Source organism: Anarhichas minor, unplaced genomic scaffold, assembly GCF_050575085.1.
Source record: "Anarhichas minor isolate MPS153535 unplaced genomic scaffold, ASM5057508v1 ptg000026l, whole genome shotgun sequence".
Lineage (NCBI taxonomy): Eukaryota > Metazoa > Chordata > Actinopteri > Perciformes > Anarhichadidae > Anarhichas > Anarhichas minor.
The window spans coordinates 16,195,001-16,219,748 of NW_027466472.1; the positions used below are offsets into that span (position 1 = coordinate 16,195,001).

Consider the following 24,748-nt stretch of genomic DNA (forward strand, 5'->3'; position numbering starts at 1 on the left):
TATATAGATTCTTGTCATCGATGTTCAGTATTCTGTTATAATTAGTAAGAATATAGTAGAATTAGGCAATCCTAGAAGCCAAGTGCCCATGTTTTGCTATGATTGCATGTAGACTTTAGAGGTTTCTATTATGCGCACTCCCCCAAAGCTATTTTTGGTCTTACCCAGTCCTCTGCGTAGCATCTTTCATTTTTAAGTCAATAAAATGACGCCCCTTTTATAACAGCTTGCGAGTGCTAATGTTTTTATTCTTCATTTAATTAGATCTTACTTATCACATGATGCTCCTTTGTTCTTGCAAGCTGATATTCTCTCTGCTTGCATTTGTTCTTGACCTACAGCAGGCTCTAGTCCCGTGGGGTACTCTTAACCTTGCACACTGTGCTAATTATCTCTGGAAAGAGGCCCACTCACACAATCATCAATTTCACCGGGTGTTGAAATTGAACTAGGCATCGTCTTGACCGATGAAAGATGGGGATCCACAAAGCTGGCGATCCATGGGAGTTCACCAACAGTACAGTAGGGCTCCTCATCCTTCGTCTGATCGCGTACGTCTGTCTTCATTACACCAGATGACCTGGAGTTAATCTCGTTGCTGCTGTGTTGTTTCCCTTTCGTCTTTGTCCAATACCCGTTCCTCCCTGTGTCTGTGCTCTATCTCTCAATCTACAGAAGAAAAGTCATATCCAATAACTAGAAGCATTTGAATCTTAGCTTGGTATCCACACGTCTGCAACAGCGTTGAGCGTAGTGATGATGGGAAATGGCGAAATTTAAGAGATGAACGTCTTCTTACCCTCTGCGGTAATCTGATCATGATGATGGCCATATAGTCCCTTCACACTTGGCATTCAACAGAGGCATGATCAAAGTTGATGTGTTTCTATAGAGGAAATCATTGTGTATTTTTCTCTTAGTTTTAAGGTTGCTTTGAAAGCAGTGGGCTGAGAAATGCTCATCACCATATGGTTTCCAGTCACATGTTTTTTCTATGGTTTTTGATGCACAGTGCCTTTTTTTTTTTATCCAGCAGCAGTATGTTGAGGAATGGGCTGTAAAAAGGCTTACCAGAAAGAATGCAATTGTTGACAGACAATGTTTTTAGAATTTCCTCGCTTTGGTTTTTAGTGTCTGCTGGCTGCCTGATGGTTTTCTGTATCATCACAGACCCGCATATCTGGTTGATCATTTTGATGGCATCAAAGGACCGGTCCCATTAAGTAATGTGATTTAGTCAAATGAGAGTTGGTACATGTCTGTACTCAATACGGTGCCAGAATTGCCTCAATAATTAATTCTCTGTTTGGGCAGGTAAATGTTAAGTAGGTAGCAATGAACTTTTGATCTTTTGTTTATTTTATAGTCAATTTTTATTTATATTTTTTTGTCTTGTTTAATTTTTCATCACAACTTTTACACCCTTGCATCTCAAACTAATTCCTCATGTACTTTGTAACTCATAGTCGGAGCCTGTTGGGACAACTGGAAAGGAAAGAAAAGACCACTTGTCCTCAGAGTTGCACTATAAACTGACGTGTGTTCAGTGTCCCAGTGTGTGTGTGATAGAAACCAGTCACTGCGCCTTTGAATAGAATTGTCACTGATTACGGGTATTTATTATAATTACCCCCTATTCATGTCACCAATGGAAGCTTTTAAAAGGAATATAATGGTGTTTTATTGAATCAGCATGTCCCTGTCCTTCCTCTTGACCGCCTCACACAAATCTCCTCTGAGGATAAATAGAATAAAAAACGAGATATTTAACCGTGAGATCCTCATCTGTCTGCAATCCCGCCCCGTACATGTTGCATTGAGCCATTCTGGTTTAAGTGACTTGAAAAACATGAAGCTAGTTATTGCTTTTGACAATAGATCTGTGTAATTACTTTTATCTCAATGATTTAACTGTAATCGAATGGGATTTTCTTTTACAATGCAATTGCATGAATCTTAGTGAGCGCTGGCCTGAGCCTTTGGTGATTTGACACACAAGTTCGGCCTCAAACAGGAACATTTAACCTCGTAACAGCACTGTTTTTTCCTTGCACTGGCTCAAGTTTACCTTTTTACTCAAACACCAATACTATTGTTGGAAAACAAAAGGGTCTCTGCTGCCCTATTGTACCAGCAGCACAAAGCATATATCACCCTCTAATCTAATATGAGCTCTTGTCAGCTGTCAAAAGTATCTCTCTCTTCTAGAATGATGTCATAGTTTCCTATAAAACTGTTATCAATCCTTTTATTTTCCTCCCCATCTTATTTTGAATTATGCCTGTCAGCTTTCCCTTTCCTCTTACAAACAAAACACATTCCCTGTAGACTGGGGTGTTAGATCTGGCAACTCAAAAATCTCAACACTGGCTCCTTGAGGAGAGGTGTGCTTTAAATACCTATTTGAAAGCAAAGAGAATAGACGATAGTCCTCATACACATTTATCCTACTGCACTTAGCAAGTCTGAAAGCATCCATAAATAATGGTGCTCCTGTTTCCTGTAGGTTATCAGTGCTGGAAAATTAGCTTTTAAAATGCAGTTTGAAATCCATTTGGGTGATTGATGGGTGACGGGACTAATACATTTTGGCAGTTTCTAGGAGGCCAGTTCAGAGCCATTCTTTATGGTTGTCATGAAGCAAGACAAATTTGATGTGGAAAATAAGGAGGTCCCGAGCCGACCGCGCTTAATAAAGAATGCTATTGTATGAACAATTTGTTGTTGTTTCACAGACAATACAGATGACTAGCTTTCTATTAATGATTCCGAAATGACCGTTGTGCAGTTGTGGGAATGTGTGCCATTTTATTATATGGTTGAGTCTAGTGGTGCAAGGGATCACAAAAGTCACGGATCAGAGTCACAGATCGGATCAGCACAAAAGAAAATCCCTGATCATGTTTTTCTTTTGCCACTGATACTAATTGCCGATCATTGATGACCCATATTGTTGTTTCATTATTATTATTATTATTATAGCAGCTGGTCTACAAGGCTCTAGACTGTTTTCTTTTGCCACCGTCCCAAAAATCATTTCAACCGCTCTGAAGTGTAAACCATCAAAAACTCTAAATATTTAGTTTTTACTTTGTTACAGTAATTTTTTTTTCATTAAAACACACAATTCAAATGATTTGGAAATAAAAGATTGTATTTTTATAGATTAAAATAAATCTTGTCATCGGTAGTTTTAATGATGTATTATAAGCTTATTAGAGCTAGTGTCAACATAATTCATCTCTAATATCTGCTAATATCTGTTGTAAAAACATTTCCTTCAAACAACTATGTTTATTCAAATGAATCACCAAAACTACATTTTACGAGATTACACGTGAACACATCATAACGTAATAATTTACCTCCGGCAAATACTCATTTTCACTGAACAAAGCCTGAACGCATCATAATGTAACTGAACTTCGTTCTCCTTGTGTCCTTAAACACAGATTAGTTGTTTACAATGTAACATTATCAGAGATTGGTGACTAGAAAAGCATAAATGATGTCGTGATCGCATATTTTACTGATTTCACACTGATAGTTAACGTTAAACTGTGTAATTAATCCGCGGTTCACATGCGTGCCGAACCCTGAGGGGATCACGCATCAACCAAGGTCCGTTACACCACTAGTTGAGTCCCATATGAGTGAGGATGACACTGGTTTTGACAAAAAAGTTGAACTTCTTGCTTATTCCTTATGTCCAATCGTGCTTTTAAGACAGTGTGCCTCAGAAATCCCTTGTGTGACAGCTCAGTAGCTCCCAGCTATAGATCTCCATCAGGGGTGCAATCCTCCTGAGCACTTTTTGGACCACCCTCAGAGAGGAGGTTCCTTCAGCACAGCACTTTGGCACAGTCCAAATCCGGTCAAGCACTTACCACATAGTCTAGAACATCACAGGTCCTATTTAAATAGCAGAATACCACAATCAAACTGAAACCATCTGCGCAGGACAGATCAAGGGCAAGACGCATCAAAAATGTTGGCATCCAACTCATGAATCAGTCATTGTAACTAAAGGGTTTGTTATGTTGTGCATTTAATTGCTGTTCAAGACAAATGGATGGCTTAGACCAAAGTTGAACTCAAATGAGCGTCTTTAAGCAGACCAAATAAAGTGCATCAAATACAGTTAATACTGTTATAAGGAAATCTTCAAAGTGGTGGATTTATCCCCCACTGGCATCTGCTGTCTATTTGCAAGAATTAGGGGACATAATCTTCAGGAGTAATCGCCCAGTTGCCTAGAGTGGATTTACATTTCTCACACTGTGTAATCTTGCATTTACAATATCATTTACGTGGGTTTCTCCTTTCAACCCACTGACATCTCTCTTTTCCTCAGTTAAGCTTTGAGGGAGATTGACAGGGGACAAGCTCAAGGCGTTGAGTCTCGCTTTGCATACAGCGACTCATGATACTTTGTGCATACAACGTGCGCACATGGACTCAATTTTGATTGATATTTAACTGAAACTGAGCTCTTGTTGCTGTCAGAGCCCAGCTAAGTCTCCTGAGCCTTTTGATTTCTGACATTTTGTAGATATTACATTCATGGAGCAAGGAGGCAGTATTTTGTGATGTGATCCCCTGTAACACTTTAATCTGTTTAGACTGCTTCAAGGCTGTGTGGCAGGGAAGGATGCGGAAACCATACAATGCAATAGACGGCTGCCTGCCAAGATCTTACTGTGTCCTGCACGCACTGAAAAACCTCTTCTTAAAGTACCAGCTCCAAGGTTTTATAGGGAGCTTTGGGTGGCTGCTTTTAGCATTTTACTTTTTTATAATACAAAGGCAACATTTTAGATAATAGATCAAATACTTTTGTTCTACTATAGCATGTACTTTGTGTACTGTGTGGGTACTGGAATGTGCTGTCATATCCTCACATACTGTGGCTGTTGAAGTGCAGCAAAATGAAATTGAATGTCATATTCCTTCAAATTTGGCTGAAAATTCCATGAAAATGAACCTCAAGCCAGGCTGATGTAATCACATTTTACCGTACTGTCAACTGCACACCAATTATTCGAATCATCACTATTGTTTACGTATTACGCCTCACTGTCGAGGGTAAATTAAAGCAAGACTTTTTATTTTGCTGCATTTCCCTCGAAAGGAAACATAGAGGCTTTAAAATAATTCCTGCTAGTGCACAGTTGGAACAAGCAGCACTTAGTAACCTAATGCTAGGCCACGTGCTTAATGGTTTGCATTAGCTGCAAGCAATAAAATTATCCCAGGTCCTCGCTAATGTTGGAATAATCATTTACAAAGATGGTTACCACATGCTGGAACTGTTTTCTTCTTTTTCTCTCTTTTTTTTACGACCCTAATTCGCTGTTATTAATAATGAATAAAAATGCAATTTTCAGTCGGGTTGCTCCAGGGCTCTGGGAAGCATTTCAATGAATATTTCAGCACATTATTTTAATCATGGCTCCACATATGCAGGGAGGGGGCTTGTTTTATAGGCTCATGCCTCAACCGCCCCAAGACCCCGATCATTAAACCCCACGCTGTCTGCGTAGAGGTTCCTACCTTTGATTTACAAGACTTGTTAAAAAACATTGTAAAAAAGGAGGCAAGCTGTGCCATTTATACTTGTAATTTGATGCTGTATTTGTTAATGGAAGTGCCTGTGATTTATGTGTGCTGCGGCTGCTGCTGCTCCCTGCTGTTCTAATGCTATAGACTTTAGCAGAGGGAACATTACTGGACCTCTGCAGAGCATGCCACTAGTCCTAATAAATCTGCTATCTGTGGCCTTATTTTCCTCCTCAAGATGTGTTCCCCCTGATAAGGAAGTGGCTGCTGTAATCAGACCATCAGTGAGGAGTGTGTGCTCCATCTAACCTGCCTGTCTTCTTGTCTCTCTCATAGTCAGCTGCACGACTTCTGGCGACTCGACTACTGGGAAGATGACCTGCGGCGGAGGCGGAGATTTGTCAGAAACCCATTTGGATCCACCCACTTAGATGTCACATGCAAGTCACTGCTGGAGTATGGTGAGTTTGTTTTTTTGATTAGAATTAGTATTGATTAGTATTTCTTTTAAAGCCATCAGAATTCGGGAGCTTTTAACCTTCAAGAATATCATCGCCCCATATTAAATGTAAAATATCAACATTGCCTGAAAGCATAAAAGGAAAATCATTAAAGTTAGCCCAAGCTTGTCCATATAGTTTAGCATGTTAGTGGAAGTTAGGAGTTATTTTTATAGGGGACATATTTATGAGTCCTGTGAATTGAACATGACACATACATTTTATTGCACTTTTTTATTTCCACCACAACACATACTCAAGAACAAATTGGATCTCTCCCTTTATTGTGTCTTCTCTTTGCCCGAAACGTTTTTTGTATTGACACAAACATTTTTTCAGTGTTGCCCCACCATCTAAATGTTGCCTTATGTCATGCAACACTGACCTTTTTAAAGGAAAGCAGCTTCGTACTATAAAACACCATTGGAACCTTCTCTCCCATCTGTAATTATATAGCAGAGCAAATGTATTAACGGCACATGGGCGAATGTATTGATTCTGAAATTAATGGAGTAAGCATCTCGTTTACTTTATAGAAAATAGAAAACATGCAATGCATTATGGTCAGGGTAGCCTTTTAAAATGACTGTAGACTTACAGCAACACATGCACAATGATCACAAGGTTCACTGACCCCCTGGCTGTGTTTCAGTGTTTAGCTACTGAAGCTGACCATTGGTTGGGTTCAGGACGTCATCTTGCTGCTTTGCTAGCTCTGCTATGACTGCTGTATGAAGCTTGTGGCAGCACTGTGGATAAATGCATGCCAGCTGCTGCTTCAGCTGCAGGTGGTCCATATAGAGACACACATGCAAATAATTGCACCGTCTGCTTTAGATTTTGTGCTGGTTCCATTATTTTTAGCCATGAACCAATTCATTGGCTTTTGGTGACATGTTGATACTGCTGAGGGACTCAAGGTAACAAATGTTACAACTTAAGCACTTTTAACTCGCTTAGAAATATTACAGGTTATTAAGAACTTCGGTGTTGTTTGCAAAGAAATTTCAGCCATTTCTGTAATCGGTTGTGGATATCTACTGTTTTTGTAGCTGCTTATTTATTTATTCTTGTTGTAAAGAGTATTTTATGTTATTAGTCTTTTGTAACTTTAAGGCAGAATGAGTCGGATTTGTCGATTGCGATTGAACACAACATACAAAGTTGGCCCCTCCTCCCTGGCTCAATGCCACCAGAATGGTGCTCTGCAGCAGGTGACAGCCCCAAAAAAATCGCAATATGGAGAAATTAAATATCACAATATTTTTGACCAAATACCTCAATATCGATATTGCAACAATAATGCAGGGTCGACCATTGGCCACAATATTTACACAATCAGATTGTTAAACAGCTCGAACAGTCTGGTAAGTAAAATTACGTCACTATACTGTAATGCAGCCTTTAAAACTAGAAAAAGACATTATGCAGAAATCCGTTTTCCAAACAATATCTAGTCTCAAATTAAGATATTGATATAACATCAAAGTATTGCCCAGCCCTAATGCAAACACACTATTTCTGGTGGAGCTTCTGAGGTATGAGGATGTGATGCCACCCTCCTTTTGACCTACACTGTGCTCAGATTAGTATACATGTGTATTATTTCTGTCACCTCTGTGACAGATGTCCTCAAGACAATGCTACAAGTACATATCATATTAATCCATCAGATCACTAGACTCTACTTTTGAGCTATCAGTTTTGCCTCTGTTGTTTTGACATTAATCCCTCCGTGTAGTTGACTGAAGACTTGTTGAAGTCCTGCCGACATGCAGTAGTTTTAATGAGCAGAATAATGTATAAACTTGTCAAGTGAAAGGGATGGCCCGCGGTGGGACGGCCCTCTTGCTCTCGTTGAGAGGTGAGCTGCACTTTCAGGCTTTTTCCAGCAGGCTTTGATGTGGTTGCACAGCGGAGGTTTTGTTATGAGTTTAAGTGAGAAGGATCTTCTGTTCTTTCTTAGAGCTTCAGTAGATGTCGTTGGCAGTTTTTATTTTAAATGTACTATGACAGTTAGTCAGTTTTTTTTTGTTTTTTTAATGAATATTCATTTTTAATTAGCATGATATTAAAGATAGGACCTGTCTTTAGCAGAGAACCCTGGTGCAGAATCTCAGAGGTTGGATATCCATTAGTCATAACATCCCGACTTTGTCTCCTGGATTTGACAGGGATTCTATTGAACTTCTTAGTGGGTTGCCGGCTGCATGCACCAGAGTAGAAAAACAAAGAGGTTGTTTGAGTTGGCCCCTGAGAGTCATTATTAAAGCTTTAAAATCTGGGACTATTGGAGAGCCAGTAGGTTGTCCAAATTAAATACACAGTTTCTGGTTTGACAGCAGGATATGACAATATACGCTCAGCCACCATCTTGAGTTTGAAGAGGGCAGACTTAAACTGTTGTGTTCACAGTAAACGTCAGTCTTACAAGCTCGCTTGAGGGAAATGAAAGTCAGCAGGAAAGTTTTCTTTTTTTTTCACAAAGAACATTTCAGTGAGTGAGTGGCCTGTGTCATTTCTGACAGCAGTGTATTGCAAGAGTCTCACAATCTTTTGTGTTTTTTACAGAATAACATTACAAAATAAAAGATTCTTTGAAACCCACATTTTGAAACCTTTTTTGTAAAAGTTCAATGCTTTCTTTGAATTTGTTTATGCCAATAAAAAAAAAATGTTCTTCGTAAAAATTATTTGAGAGGTCAAATCAGTTTGATATATTGGCAAAACCAGTGTATTTTTTTTTTAAAACTTTTGTGCAATTTGCGTGTCCTTGTGCGTGAGAGCGTGTGATGGGAGGTTAAACTCTGCCTTAAACTCTGCCTCGTTGTCTATTAGCAGCATTGACAGCTTAGCCAGCACATTCTGTCTCTGCCCCTGTGCCTGTAATAACCTGCCCTGTTAACAGCCAACCTCGGCCCAGTATCAGAGTATATTGTTAGGTGATTGGAATTGGGCAAGCATGAAATGGAAGTCACGTTAATATTGATCCAAATGTTTAACGGGGTGTTTTACCTCCCGGTGTCCTTGCTGTCTCATTTCAGGTGAGCGGCCTCTCTCAGAGCGGATTGCCCTGGGCAGAGATCTTTACAGCTCTTTAGAGGCACCAGTCTCCTGATGTGATGTTAACCTTCTCCTGCTTTATAATCAAATATATTCAACTGTGACAAATGACACCCAGACATTTACTAACGTGCAAGTACGGACATTTGAATGCAGCCTTTCGGTAAAGTCGGTATGAACCTAACGCTCTGGTCCAGATGTGGGGATTACTGGACACTGCTGTTAATGTTTTGATGGGGAGAAGATGAGGTTGTTTGTAACCTCTGGCAGCACACGCACTGCACATCCCAGGATATTGAATAAAGATCAGCTCCAAGAGGAAGTGTATGCACCGTATAAACTCACTCTACATCAAAGTTATATTGTTTACTGTTACAGTCTCAAAACACATTCTCTGCAAAAACGGATGGCTTGCATCACAGGAAGTATGAAGCTGTCACCCCCCCTCATTTCATCTTTCATTGCAGAGTAAATAAAAGTGAAGAGACAGAGGGCAGAATTGCATCACCCTACCGGTAATGCAATCCCATGGACTGGACTTTTTCTCTCCATGTGGAATGTGGAGCCCGTGGAGAGGGTGCGTAGGAGGGCAGGATCTAAAACAGATAGAGTCTGAGAAACAGAGGAGATATATTGAAAACATTCTATAGAGCTCATGTTATATGGATGCGGGAATGACTGCACAAAAAGCACTGATGTTCATTATAAGGTAGTATGATAAATAAGCTATGGAGCCGGGGATTGTGCTAATGCATGTTATCTACAGAGATCTGACAGAATGAGACTTAACACAGAATAGTTCCTGCAGAAGTCCAGAGTTTAAGCTCTTTTTCCAAGTCTTTGTTTAGAAAGAGGTCGAGATAGCTGGGTGTCTTCAGCTGTGTCCAAAATGTTGCTTGTCATATCATTCGACAAACATTCAGTGATTTCTACAAGAGGCCGCCCGTTGCTTGCTTCCTTTTCCAGCATCAATCAGATCATAGCGCTTTAAGAAAAGCTTTAGGTGTTTTGTGTTTTATTTATGGTCGTGGATAAAGTATTTGTGAACTCTGCTTTTTTTTCTACCTGTTTGTTGAATCTTAAGTGAAACATTATGTTGCAGATTTCTTTTTTTAAGGACTGGCAATGAAGTGGTTGAGGCTGGGTGTATACTACATATGAGACTTACAGTAGAAAAACTCATGCTCGCCGGCTCCACTGAGGCTATACAAATGAAAGGCCGGTGCCAGTGTTGCAGTACGTGACACATGGACACTTGGCAACAGTATTGTGGTTGATTCAACAGTCTTTTAAAGGCCTTTCAACTCTTATCTAGTCCATACTCAATAGTAAAACTACTGAACACTGACATATTTCCAAAGTGAGAGACTGTATCTGAGATTATAAAGTTTATTGAAATAGATTTTCAAAATGCAATCATTTTAGTTTTATATCTATGAAGGAGGTTACTTACAGTAACAGAAACACTAATAAGCTCTAATAAGTTCTCTGTGACTCCGTGATGAAACTCAAAATCTGCATTTTTTTGTTGTTTTTGATGTCAATGTCTTGGACGTGTGTGAAAAATTGTGCCACAACAAACAATCGGTAGACACCCTAGAGCGAACTCAGGACCATGGATCCTTGTTGAACTCCAGTGATGAGTGCTCATGGGCGTCCTCCATTGGTCACAGCTGGCAGGTCTTCATCAGCCTCCAATGGGGTCATGAAAGCTCTGAAATGCACTTTACTGAGTGTAATTAGTGCACTCTGAGGCAGTTTTAACTCAGTGATTGAACAAGAGGACCCGTGAGACTGGTGATGGGTGGCTCCTCCTGGCACTGTTCCTGAAGGGCTAGACATGAAATTAAACTTCTGTGATTTTTCTTTTTTCCAGAGATGTGTAGAAGTCAACAGGCAGTGGCTTTTGATGGACTGCTCACTTTTTTGCCCTTCTCTCTTTTAAAGTATAAATGTAAAAGAATTTCAACTTCTCACATCATAAAATCAACTGAAAAATGAATGTGTAAATCGGTCAGTATTTGATGATTATATGTATATATACATGATATCTACCCCAGCCTGCACTTGTCCCTTGTTCTTTTTCACTTTAGGCAATTCATATGAGTTATATCAGATACTCAAAGGGCCATTCTCTTTGTTTTACCATTTAGTGGTCAACGGTGGACACGGGAAAATGTTTGCAATCCCGCTGCACAGCAAGTCCTAATAGTGATAAATGGCGACCCTTCTCACAGGCGCACTTTTAATACAAGCGTGTCTCCGAGTCAACGGGCTATCAGTCATGAGAAAATCTCTTTTCATGTCAGCACATTTTCTCCTTCATGTCATAGCTCTTCATTTCTTGTTATTTATAACCATATTACTTTGTCTGTGAGAACAAAATTGCATTGTGGGTAAAGATGGTCCCCTCCCAGTTGACGTTGGTCATTTGCGTGTAGAAATCAGCAGAGTTTATTTGGTCAAGTCAACCCCGCAAAGATTTGCCAATCAGAACATTCCCTCATTTACTCGGAGCGTGATGATGGTTTACAGAATTACAGTTTTAAGTTTCAGTCTTTCTGCTTTGATCTCTGACCGCTGGCTGGCTTTTTGCCTTTAACATTACACAGAATTTGTTTCCGAAACGCACAGACTTCTTCCCTCCGTCTGATGAAAGCACTCCAGATATGAGACAGAGCAGGAAGCAGACTTTTTTTCTCAGTAGCAGTGTTGACAACAGTCAAATGTGACCTCTTCAAGACAAGGTACATGTTCCTCAGGGGAGGGAGAGGCAAATTAAGAACTGTGCTGAAATGAAACATGTCAGACGGGTGTCAGCCGCCTCCCATTTCTTGATATGTGTTCCTTTCATACACGCGAGTTTTTCCTCTGGTTATTTCCTGCATTGGACTTCAGAAAGACAAATTCACATGAACGTTGTGAGCAGCCGTGTGGCAGGCACATGTTGGAGATGGGCAGATTTAAGCTGATAAATGTGTTGCGAGACCTCTTTGTTTTGCAGGATGTATGAACACATCTTTTTCAATGAGCTTGCTCCACTATCGCCATATATGATGAAGTCCTGGTGTAAGCAGCCTCCTAATTGTGCTGTCTGTTCAGTCTCACTCTTGTCAAGTCTCCAAAAGCGGCAAATGATATCTCTAATCGACTACGAGCTTGAGATGTATCCCCCGACTGAGCTGTTGGTCTTTCAAGATACAGATAGTGTTTCATTGTTGACCTTGTCTAAAAATAAAAGCTGAAACACCTCTGATGTTCAACCACGCAAAGTGTATTCAGCGAACGAACGTGTACCCTGACATTCTTTCATATGCTATGGCAAGTACATTAGTGAGCATGTCATTTCAGCTTCATCCTGCACATATTATGTATTTCATACAGAGGTTCTCCATGGTTTATATCTTTTTATATATTTGACTATATGTTGTGTATTTTAATAACCCATAAAAGAAGACTCTCGTGTTTGAACTTGTGGATAATCAAAAACTTCATTAGAATAAACCTGTTAAGCTCATACTGTGGTTATCAGGAATGTGGTTATTTTTTCATATTTCTTCAAATGTAGTCTGAAAACACTTATGATTAGTTAGTGTATGTGTGTGTTTGTGTTGGATGAATGCTGTTGCTTATTTTTTTTCTAATGCTGTTGCATTTTCTCTTACTAAATATGTATATGTATGATTTATATGTTACTTTTTATGCGTTACTGAAATGTACTGTATATTGTATTGCTTGCCTTACATTGGAAGCAGGCTATTGCTCAGTCAATGAGTACAACAGTTGAAGCATTTCATACTTGCAGGATAGTGCAGTAATGCCGGACAGAAATGCATCAAATGAAACTGCAATAATAAGTTGCAGAATAGGAAATAGGTGATAGGACTTTGCCAACGAACAAGACCATAGCCAGGTATTTGTTTCCATTTAAGCGTATAGCGATCTGAGCTCGAAAGGTCAGAGTGCAATATTTAGTGCTTTCTCTTCCCCGCAATTCTTTTGACACAGGCACAGAGGACGACGAGGTGGTCAAATCCAAGAAAATCTTCCGCAGCCAAACTGTGACGAGCCAGAACCCCGAGATAGAGCTGATGCTGGAGGGAGACGAAGATGCCGTCAGCCTGCTGCAGGAGAAGGAGATGGACAACCTGGGTGGTAAGTCAGCACACCAGCACCTCCATTAACCCCAAGACTACATCGCCTCAGCTGTAGCATCGGGGCTTGTCTTTTATCTGTGGTCTTCCAAATTGCTGCCGTAGTTAAAGTGTACATCATTAATATCAGTGAATCAACTTAAGTGTTTGGATCAGTGTAGTTGCTTTTAATCATTATAGTGTACTGGCAACAGTACAAGTGAAAGGGGGAAACTTTGAGGTTTTTGGCTACTATTTAGTATTCAGAATCTATTTATCTAATGTATTTGAGGTTTGGGTTCACAGGTTGCTTCCTGCAGTTCACTAGTTCACTATCAATGTAGCTCTAGAGTCAAAGACTTTGTCTCTGTGTTCTAATCTGGACAGCGTTGCTTAGCTTTGACAGCGACATAATGTGTCCTTCTCTGTTTTGTTTTGGATCTTGTCAGCACGGTTCCTTCCTCGAGTGTTTATCTCCAGAGGCAAGTCTTCTAAAGTTAAACTAACACCGGAAAGATGATCAATCCAGATGTGTCACATATAGGAGTCATATTTAGGATTCCTCGAGCAATCAGTAATTAAAGTTGATGCGAACCACTGCTCGCTAATGCTTAACTTTACAGTGGCCTTATTTAACCTGTCATCTGACCTTATCTGTATCTTCAGAGGTTGGGTGACACCGTTCAAAATCTATTTATATAAATTGAGTAATTGTGTTAAGTTTATTATACTTACTTAAATACAAAGAGCATTATTAATCAATGGAGATTCTGCTGCGCCGAGGCCTCTGTGTATATCGATCACTACACTTTAATAAGGCCATAGTAAAGTGTCACTTATTGTAATCGGAGTGATCCGCTGATTAAACATTATTAATTATTAATAGCTGCTGAGAGAAAATCTCATACAATCAGATGCTGTATTTCATTACTCTGATTCAAAACCCTGTGTATTAATATTACTCACACAATCAAACATGTATTGCAACATAATCAATCAACAAATTCTTCAAATACATACATTTTGCAGTAAATACAATCCCAATCCATTCCATTCAAAATCTGAAAATATAGCAATACTCTTTTCACATTGAAATGAATAAAATGTTTTATGAACCAAGGAACTCCTAGAAGGAGTTAGCCAAGAAAACTACTTAGTGTATTTTCCATGTTGATGTGAGATGTTAAGGGAGAGCAGACAGCAACTCAATTATCCTGCAGTCAAACTAACCCTCATTCTCTTATACAGTTGACAATCATTAAGGGTATAATTTGCCATTAACAGTTGAGGAAAGACAAATAGAAGATTACATTTTTGATTTATTTTAACCTAGCTCTAATAATTAGTCTGACACAATTCATTCAATTTGTGCAGCTTACTGCCAAAGCCAGGGTTGCACAAAGTTCCTGTAATGTTCTGGCATCACACTATCAAGCCAGCCGTCATGCTTTTCCAGTAACTGCCATTACTTTTTATAAGCTATCCAGATTTCACTTGAGTACTGAGTGTAGATCAGGAGTACTGCCCCCCCACATACTCATCAATAAAGCCCAATCTTCACTTAACATCTCATGCTAATAATTGCCGTTTTAAAAAAGCAGAGGCTGCCTAATGATGCAGACTTTTTGTAGAATATAAAGTAACACTCATCCCTGGCAGCCATTGCCAATTCCAATAATAACTTTCCAGTGACAATGATAATGAGCAGTAAAGAAGTCATGGTTTCTCCTCTAATGGTGAGAAGTCTGGGACATTGTTGTTGACAGCTGTTGTCACTGGATGTGGTTATATTTTGGATTATTGGCTACTTCACACAATGTAAATGGACATTCACTGCTCCAAGACTGTATAGTACATTTTTAGCTCTAAGGCTGATGCGTTGTATATTAAAACATTTTTTTTGCAATGAAGTCTAATGTTGAGATTTTACTAGCTAGAGTGTGAAGAAACAAAAATGGCCATTGAAATTGAAATGAATTGCAATAATAATCTAATGTTATGGATTTTGTGACGAGGTTCTGCAAGTTAAATTATTCAGTCTACAGAGCAGCTGTAGCAGCTGTTTTAACCGAAGTGTCACAGGTTTGTTTGCATAACATTTTTTACTGTTACCAAAATGTCTTTACTAATCCAGGAGGATCCGGGCTGCAACTGAAACATGTTAACGGTAACAGATATAAATGCATGTATGTAATTTATGCATTCCAGGTACAACTTGTGATGGAAAGACTCACAGACACGTAGCCCTGTATACATTACCTAGTTATCATGGCTTAGTAAATGAGGCTCAGGCTGAACCAGGGCACTGCTGAGCGGTGAAATCCCCTAAGATCCGACAGATGAATCTCAGAGGGGGAGGCTAACCCCTCCTCTTTGTCCCATGCAGGGCCAGCAGCCAGCCTAACACTCCATGCCCAATCGAAAGAGGAAGGCAAGGGCTAAAATCCAAGCAGAATGTATCATCTCCAAGAACCAGTAATGACCTCATACAAAACAGAAATGCTGTGACTGAATATTTGTGATACATTTATGATGTGTGAGCTTGTTTCAAATTGTGAACCAAATCTTAAAGATGGACATTGACTGTTAGGAATAAGTGCTTGGATTTTAGAAGATATATATATTTTTTTATGTTAAATCGAAGTTGAGCTCATGTTTTTACCAATAGGGGAGCTCCCTCACACTGTAAGATTTTGGTTATGTTTATACCAGGATGCACTGTCTGCGTTTGGCCTGTATCTAATCTCAGGCATGAACAGCCTTAATGAGAGATCTGGGACTAGATCCTTGTCAACAACAGGGCTCCTCCTGCCAGCCTTTGGGTCAGTGCCTGCTGCTGCTGCCAAAGGGGCGGTGCCTGCACTCAACGGCCCAGACCGTTGTGGTTACTGAACCTATGATTAGTTTTGCTCCCCCATTGACATTGGAAATGCTGTCGGTGCTTGTGCTTGCATTAAATTAGCCTTTCTCTATGCACATATACTGTCTCCAAAATGAGGTAACATAGAAACTTAAGATGAGCATGTGTGAGGATAGCAGAGGGGAGACTGAGCCTCACGAGGCATTTCTCATGTCAAGCAAGTCTGTAGATTTGACTGCTCTGCTGGCAGACTGGAACCATGTTAGTATAGCCCAAAATGTGGTTTAGCAGCCACAACCATTTTGTTCTGCCTTAATTTAGCCTTTCTGTATCCATTTTAGTCCCCAGTCACAATACTGATCCCTTGAGTGGTGACATGTTTATAAAAGGCCAAAAACCCAACCCAACATTTCTGAATGTGTAATCTCAGGAAAAGAAGTGCGAGCAAGACCGGTGTTATTTCGCTTTTGCCTTTCTTGTTTTGTTTTTTATTCAAAGATGTACATGTTCTTTCTGAATACAAACGGAACAGTGACATCTAAAGTATAATATATAAACAACCCTGTAGATTTGTATAACTTTTTATGCATATTTAATTTTTTATTCTATGTATGTATGTCTTTTTAATTGTGCTGCAGCCTTATTAAATAGTCTGTAGAGCTGATTTTCTCAAGCTTTTACGTGTAAATGTTGTTGAAAGACAAATGCTTGGTTTGAAAATGGGGGGAAAAGAGACCATCGCTTCAATGACTCAAATGAACAACAAGGCACTGTGCCTCAGATACTCAGCATAATGGCTGCAGCTGTGTGTGTGTGTGTGTGTGTGTGTGTGTGTGTGTGTGTGTGTGTGTGTGTGTGTGTGTGTGTGTGTGTGTGTGTGTGTGTGTGTGTGTGTGTGTGTGTGTGTGTGTGTGTGTGTGTGTGTGCTATACAGTAAGTCCACATGCACGTGTTTGAAAGTGAATGATGGTGCTCAGGTGTGCAAGTAACCCACTTCCACTTGTATTTCTCTCATAATGTAAAATATAAAAGCTCTCCTTCTCAAACACTGCAGTCCAGCGGATGATATTACACCCATCTTTTCAGCATTTCTTCCAAACTCCCACCACACCTTACTTCATTAAATTGGCTTGTCATTTGATAAATATTTGCGTTTCCATTAAAAGAAAGACCCAACAGCGGAGTATTCCGAGCTTTAGTCTATTTACACACCACTCATCCTAACTTGCCCTTAATTTCATTATTCTCGTGTAAACATTTTAATGCCATATAGCCTAATTATGGAAAGATCCCTGAGGGATTACTGCCTAATCCTCTTCCTCCCCATGAGCAATGGATGCTGTGGCTTAATGCTTCAGGCTGGTGTCTTTCTCTCTTTGTAGCCCTTTAGGGCCGCAATACAATACATCAGCCCTAGAAGTGTTATTTTTAGTAAGGACTTCAGTGGAAATAGAGACAATCTCCTCATTTGGCAGAAATATTCATTAGTTAGTTTTACTTTTTAATGGCTTGCAATTGAATATTTTAAACGTATTTACTGTTTTTCTTCTTTTGTAAATAGCCTACACTAAACATTTAAAATGCAGTAAAAAAAAAAGTAATGCAAGTATTTACTCTTCTATGAAGCGTGTAAGCAACGTGTAGCGCCTGTGCCGATAGCATCAGCAGATAGGATCACCGTTAATGGACCCGGGCAACGCTGAGAAAAAATCCAGAGAGGGCGGTTTGACTGCGCAGCCTGCAAGAGCGATGGAGGGGCGCTCTGGGAGTTGAGACCGAAATCCACTTGTATTCCTGTAACACTATCGGCTATAATTGGCTGAGGAACGCAGATTAAGATTGATGAGACATTAAAGTGGCTCTTTGGAGTTTAAGGGATCGATAAATATCCTGATTTCGAGAGCTTTCGTTTGAGAGTAGACAAATCACTGTAACGGTGCTCCACAGCAACACTGATCTGAGAACATGGAGGATGAGGCAGAGGAAGAGAGAGAGGGAGGGGGGGGGGCTGAAATAAAGACGTGATCACTATCAGCTGGCGGGGTCACACATACCCACCGTAGCTACAATTCTGGAAAAGTATTTTGACTTGTGAACGAGCTTGTAGTTTGATTGTGTTCCTACATGTCTTAATATTGATGTGCATTGTTAAACGGTTAAACAGCAGCTTTTTTTTTTTTTTTTTTTTTCAGAATCCCTTTATAAACTGCTCCTTTTAAAGCAGCCCTGAATGTCAGTGACGTATATTTCTATTTCAGAACTGCACTGCAAATGCGTTATGGTGATATTACCACTCGAGGGGAATAAGGAATGTTTTTGTTTTTTTTACTTAAGGAAAACATTTTTTTTTTCTTTATCGGTGGTTGTTTGCGTTTGATCCGATCCTGTCATAAAGCCCTTAACTGTTAGTGCATCACTTGTTTACTAACAGGTAGGTACTGTGTAGATCTCTAGGCCTGGTAAATCCACTGTAGCTGTTATGCGCATTATAACAAAAAGGTATTCAAACGCCTTTGTTTTGCTGCGCGATTAATAACACAAGCTACTAAAATTAAGACCTTCACAGAGCTCTTATGGTGAATTATATTTCAATAAACTACATGAATACATTTTTTAATTCCCTGATGTTTACAAGCGCGGTGCGTATCGGTAGTTAGACGCAAACAGGCCGCCGGTATGATGGTATCGCATTGATCAGCAGGATTAACCTCAGCCTCGCTTAATTCAACATAATAATATTTTTGTTATTCTGTGCATGCTACTGATTCATTATGTGGCTGCCCCCTCTACACTCTGCAGGCCCAGTGGTCCTGAGCAGCCCGGCCCAGCTTGTTGCCCCCGTCCTGGTGGCTCGGGGGACTCTGTCCATCACCACCACTGAAATCTACTTCGAGGTGGACGAGGATGACCCTGCCTTCAAAAGGGTCGACTCAAAGGTAAGTAAGCTGCAAGCAAGTGTGCAGCCCAAGTTTAAAGCGGGCAGTTTGGCTTCCGACATGTTTCACTGCGGTTGTTGTTTCTTCTTTTCACTGTAACTGCCCGAAATGTACTAAATATTTATTATATTTTAAATTCAAACGAAATGGCGCGGATTTGCACATGCGCTGCGCCTGCATTTATGCATTTTTTTTAATATCATAAGATGACTATTGAGGCTTTTCGTCGTGCAGGTTCAACAATCAAGCTGTGGTGATCCACGCATTTGTATATATAATTTATATATAAAAATGCACGCGAATTTCTTGGACATGGGGTTGTCATTTAAAGAAATGCAAACTGGTCGGCAGCTCCAGATCTATTTAAAATGTTGAATATGAAAATGATCCATTCCTATTTCCCTGTCAAACTCACCGTGGAACACCTAAGGGTCCCCACAATTAAAGATCCCATTATATTATTATTGCTGGGCCTACTGTCAAAAACACATTTGAGAAAACCATAATGGGACACAAATATAAAACAGCTCGTTTTATTAGCTCTTTAAATTAGATCAAAGACAGAAAAAAAATCAGATCACAGATGTTATAATCCAGTGTATTTCAAGTGCATTTTTTCAATTAAACTGTAATATATATATTCTATATATATGTTATCATTTTCATTTTGTATCATGTAGGCCTAAGCATGGTAGAGATAAACAACAACCAAACATGTTCGAGTACTTTAAATAATAATTCAAGTAAATTGATGGAATGTTTTCAATATAGCAAATGTTGTACGCCTATCAAAATGTAAACTTTCAAAAATTAGACAATGTCCATTGAAACAGATGAATCAGACTACCACTGATGCAAGTATAAATTAATAACGTTTCTACCAGATAAAGAAAAAGTTCAGAAGTATTAAACAGGTGGATCCTATTTACGTGTCACAGAACAACATTCACAATTTTCAGACCACTTGAATCACAATCTATGAATGTATTTACAGTATAAAATGTACAGATGCGTGTTTGTATTTATTATTATTTTTTTTTTTTTTTCAAAGTTTGTCACGGGGCTTTATTTTAAAGCATTTAAGGAAAATGTAGAATTTAGGCAACCATGTGGCACGGAGAGAAAAGAACCCACTGTGGATGTGGCCTCCTCAATTAATGGTCGTCAATAATTTAAACTTGCTCCTAATTATTGACACCACCAAAAGGTGCACGGGGAAAATGGCAAACTCAACTGTCGTAAAAAAAAAGCGTCTCGAAACAGGCTCGGCCAAATCATAACAGAGGACAGTCACATTTCACAAGACTTTGCAAATTGGTTGGCAATATTTGTTCTGTCCGTTTACGAGCTCGTTAGGCCTCTTTACCACAATGTTTTAAGACGAGGTGAACTAACATCTTTTTTTTTTTTTTACCTCAGAGTTTCTCCAAGCTTTTGGGGTTGGTCAGTATTTCTCTTGCCAGTCGCCAAGTCTGTTTGGCCGCATTCTCTAGACCAGAGTGAGGTTTTCCTTGAAACAGGTCTAAATTAGGCAGGAAATAATGCGGGCACCTTCTGCACTGCAAACACGAAATGAGCTGCAATAGTATCCCGTTCAGGCGGTCGCCGAGGCAGTTCTCATCCCAGTCTGACTCCCTGGGATGCTTCTCGCACTCGTAGGAAACCAAAGTTTTCATGTGGTAGTTGTTCAGAGGTGTTCCGGGCAGTTCGAGGTGACGGTCACGTAACGTTTTGAGGACTGACAAGCATTTCTTCCTGCATCCACCCAGGATGAGCCGGTTCTCGGCCTCGGCGAACTGCAAGACCCAAGCGTCGCTCTCCGCCGAGCTCTGCTTGCCGTTCAGGGAGTAGCACTCTTTGGATAAAAGATTGAAACCTTCCGCTTTGACTTCTGCCACTCGGTTGGGTCCCGGCCAGGGGATGTGAGGGAGAGGCCAGTGCGCAGCGCTTCGTGGCCAAATCCCAGTGCACTTGAAAGCCGGCGTGATTTGCACCACGTATCTGTCTCTAATGCGCAACTTCACCTCACTTGTGTCAGCGACCATTTTGACAACATCTCTGTAGCTGCATTTATCCACTGCCTGCGCCACCAGCGTCTGAAATCTCGAGCGGATCTTGCGAGCCGAGAGGTAACCGGAGGCTGTGATGAATTCGACCCAGAGAGACATGCTTCTCTTGCGGCCGTCGCTGAGCTTGAGCACGGCGCAGCCCGGGAGAGATCCGTCATCGACAAAGTTGAATACTCCCATCTGATTTAGATAGAGTACAACCTCGAACTCGGTGGGTGAAGTGACCTCCAGTCCCTCGAAACGGTTGTCTATCTCGCTGAGAGAGCTGATGAAGCGGGGCTCCTGCACCTCGACCTCCTTCAGGACATCCGTCACCACCTTGCACACCTCCCGGATGGACTTGGAGATGGCGGCTTTTCGAGACTGACATTTCTCGTTGTAGTATTTGTTGAGGTGATACACCAACTTTGCCTGCGCGGCTATCATATTTGGGCAGAGATCCGGGTTGTACACCGGAGTCTCGCAGTAAGCCGAGGGATCCAACGCGGCTGTTTGTACGGGAGCCAATTTTAGAGAAGAAAGAAATCTATTTAAAATGAAAAAAAAAGTCTATTTATAAGACAACTATTTAAAGCAGCGCTCGGAGCACATGCGTTATAATCATATCATAACATTCACAGCTGTTGTACCGTAAACTGCATTGAAGTGCACGATGCAAGTCCTCGAATCTATCAGGACGGCCTGCTTAAAAGTCCATTTCTACCTTGTGAGGTTCAGTAGCCCGAAAAATACCTTTTGGTTTTTCCCTGATCACTGTGCCAGTTAGGAGTCCGCGTAATTGCGCAGAGTGGAGTGTTCCCTCCAGACGCAGACGCCCGGTGTTGCTGTGTTTTACAACAGGAGACACACACACTCTTTATTATAAGGGAGGAGTTGAAACCAAGATGTCCAATCGCTGTCTGATGCGTCACCGCTTCCCAGTTTATCGGAAACAAATTCATCCCCGGGTGCTATATACGAGTAAAAAGTACAGGTAGTAGTAGTATATCGAGGAGCGGAAGTACACCTACGTATTTGGAGAGAAGAAACAAACAACTGCTTTCACTGCGTTACGTTGCTTTCCTTGGACTGTATCTGCTGCTTTTAAGTCCGCTATATTGAATCATGTATGAAACAGTAGGTGAATTTAGAACTGTTAAGTATTTATGTGTTCGGATGATAGAACTTAAAAATTAGACATATTATTTAAATATTTTATTTTATTTCAGTGGACCGGATCTCCTTTATTCAACATAAAGCGCATCAGATATATACAGATTAGAATGGAATAGTTGTTTATTTTTTTTAACGAAAATGTAATCGCAATTTATAAATTGAGTTTGTCTCATTTGTGTGTTTTGTTTTTGATGTGATGCCACAGGTTATTAAAATATTTATGAAATATTTTTTTAATAAGACCTTTCAGGGTTAGTTGGTCGAACAATCTGGTATCAGGCTTCTATCTGAGACATGAACAGGTATCGTGCTATTTGCATTTAGCTTGTTTTACCATGCAGATTGTTTTGCTCGTTTATTGTGCAGCATAAGTCTGTAGTATGTTGTGCAACAATTCCACACGCAGTCATCTAATTCATGTAATGTACATTACATAATATATACAATATACATATATCTTACAATACACATCTATTTTAATTAATTGTTATTTTGCTCAAAAACGAAAAGCACATTAACTAATATACAAATAAACCTTATATTGCAATGTGTGTCAATCTGCCAAAAGAAAGAAGAATGTTTAAAAGAGTGACTGTGTAGGTATGTGCTTTTACAATTGTTAGATTATATTGAAAATACTTGTAATGTTGAATTTGTTATTGTTTTTGTTTTCATAAATGCCAGCAATCAAAATTAATTATCAGATTTTGCTGAATAATAGACATTGCTATTCTACAACCTGTTATTGGTTATTATATTTTTTCTTCAACAATATACAGATATAAGCAACAAAACAGCAAGAAGAACATAGTTTCAAAGCTAAAATAGGGGGGAAAAGAAAACAATATAAAAAGCATTCATTGCTTATAATTCTAACAATTAAGATCAATATGGCTGACCATTTTATATAAAGTCCCATGATGTGTTGTGTTGTTTTTAGGCACAGCTATGTTGGTCTGATATAGGCAGTGATTCACAATAAAGAGATCTTGCATCCACACTAAACCGTCTCTGGCTCTCATCATTGCACTGGCACTCCATCTCACAAGGTACAGTGCATGCTTTGAAGAGGACTTCAAAAAGATAATGCTGCACGGATCAGATAAGGAACACAAAGGCATTTACGCTCATCTCTGCTCTAGTCAGAACTGCATCAGACCCGACATTATGAGGGCAAACCGGCACTCGTCAGCTCTGACTCACTACATGGATGCGGCTGAGCAGGAGGTGGCGTGTGTGGGAAGGACCCTGATAGATAGGTGACTCCCATTATCATCACAGCCTGTCACGGACACACTGCCAGTAGCTAGTGATAATTTCACACTGTTACCAGGCAGAAATTACAGATATGGAGTAGCATCTTTTTCTTTTTTTAACAAAAATTTAATCATGAGATTAGGTCCATATTTCTGACACTCATCACATTTAGGTCTGAATAAATTTCACAAATGAAACTGTATGTATGTGTAATTTCTGAAGGCTACACAATGGAGGGTTTTCATGTGGTGAGAGGTAGCTCAAAGCGTCGTGCCCTCTCGGGCTTTGATAGTTTTTCCTCTCACTTCACCGTCTCCCACTGTCTGTGGCCCAGCAGGTACTTGCCTTTTATTGAAACCAGACTAGCCTCACCACAGATACCTCCGAATCCAGTTCCACCTCTTGAGTTTGTGCTCCGGCCTTTGGCCATACATATGTGCGATAGAAGGGGGGATTTTCATTGTGATGATCACCTCTTAATCTAAAGCATGTGGCTGCACAGATCTCACAGTAACTCAACCTGCTCTGCAGTCCCAAGACGCCAGCAGTTGTCAGGTCGAGCCTAAGACAATCAAATCTTCTTTGCCATATCTTTACCATTACAACATTGCAAGCTTTGTTGCTTCATTCGCTATCCCGCTAGGCTATTGGAGGCCCTTCAGTGTGATATATGTGGCCGTGATTCCAGCACAGGCCTATTTGTGACCCGACAAAATGCATGCACGATTGTGTAAATCAATACAATGACTTCTACTTCCCCTAATTTTGCACGAGCATGTGACCCTGTTTTCAAGGCCTCTTTGTTTCCAGAGCATGCCTCTACACTTATTCATTTTTTCCCTCCTCCATTTTTCTTTTTCCTTTTTTCCTTTCTTCTAGCAAGACTGATAGTCCTGTTAACATGCCCGGGCATAAGGTCAATGGTGCTTGTCTGATGGCTGAAATTGCCCTTTGATGACACCACTCATGCTATGAGTGACTTGAAATTATATTCTACTGATTGTACCCAAAGCCATTAAATGTATGTTGCTTTATTTTATATTTCATCCTCAAAGCTTTATGCAGTATTAATACACACAAGTTAGTCATATCATTTAACCAACACATTTGTGTTCCTATATAAATGAGTAAAATTATTTTTTATTGTATGTACAAAACAGTATGTAGCCCCAAGAATTAAATGAAAAATTATAATATTTTGAAAAAGTGACCCTCC

The 24,748-nt window shown here is 39.9% G+C and overlaps 2 protein-coding genes across 5 annotated transcripts in view; one reads left to right on the top strand and one right to left on the bottom strand.

Annotated features, from left to right (window-relative positions):
* Positions 1-24,748, top strand: part of nbeab (neurobeachin b) — a 192,236-nt gene that overhangs the window by 114,910 nt on the left and 52,578 nt on the right. For 3 of the 4 annotated variants that reach the window (XM_076100866.1, XM_076100863.1, XM_076100864.1), the window contains 3 exons: positions 5,896-6,020; positions 13,131-13,277; positions 18,915-19,051. In XM_076100866.1, coding sequence (XP_075956981.1) covers positions 5,896-6,020; positions 13,131-13,277; positions 18,915-19,051 — 409 coding nt within the window. Of the gene's footprint in view, positions 1-75; positions 83-1,012; positions 1,039-5,895; positions 6,021-13,130; positions 13,278-13,704; positions 13,738-18,914; positions 19,052-24,748 lie in introns of all 4 variants that reach the window. The other variant, XM_076100865.1, reaches the window with a different exon arrangement.
* mab21l1 (mab-21-like 1) lies at positions 20,467-21,690 on the bottom strand. The gene has a single exon (XM_076100867.1). The coding sequence runs from the start codon at positions 21,544-21,546 to the stop codon at positions 20,467-20,469; it is 1,080 nt and encodes a 359-aa protein (XP_075956982.1). The 5' UTR covers positions 21,547-21,690.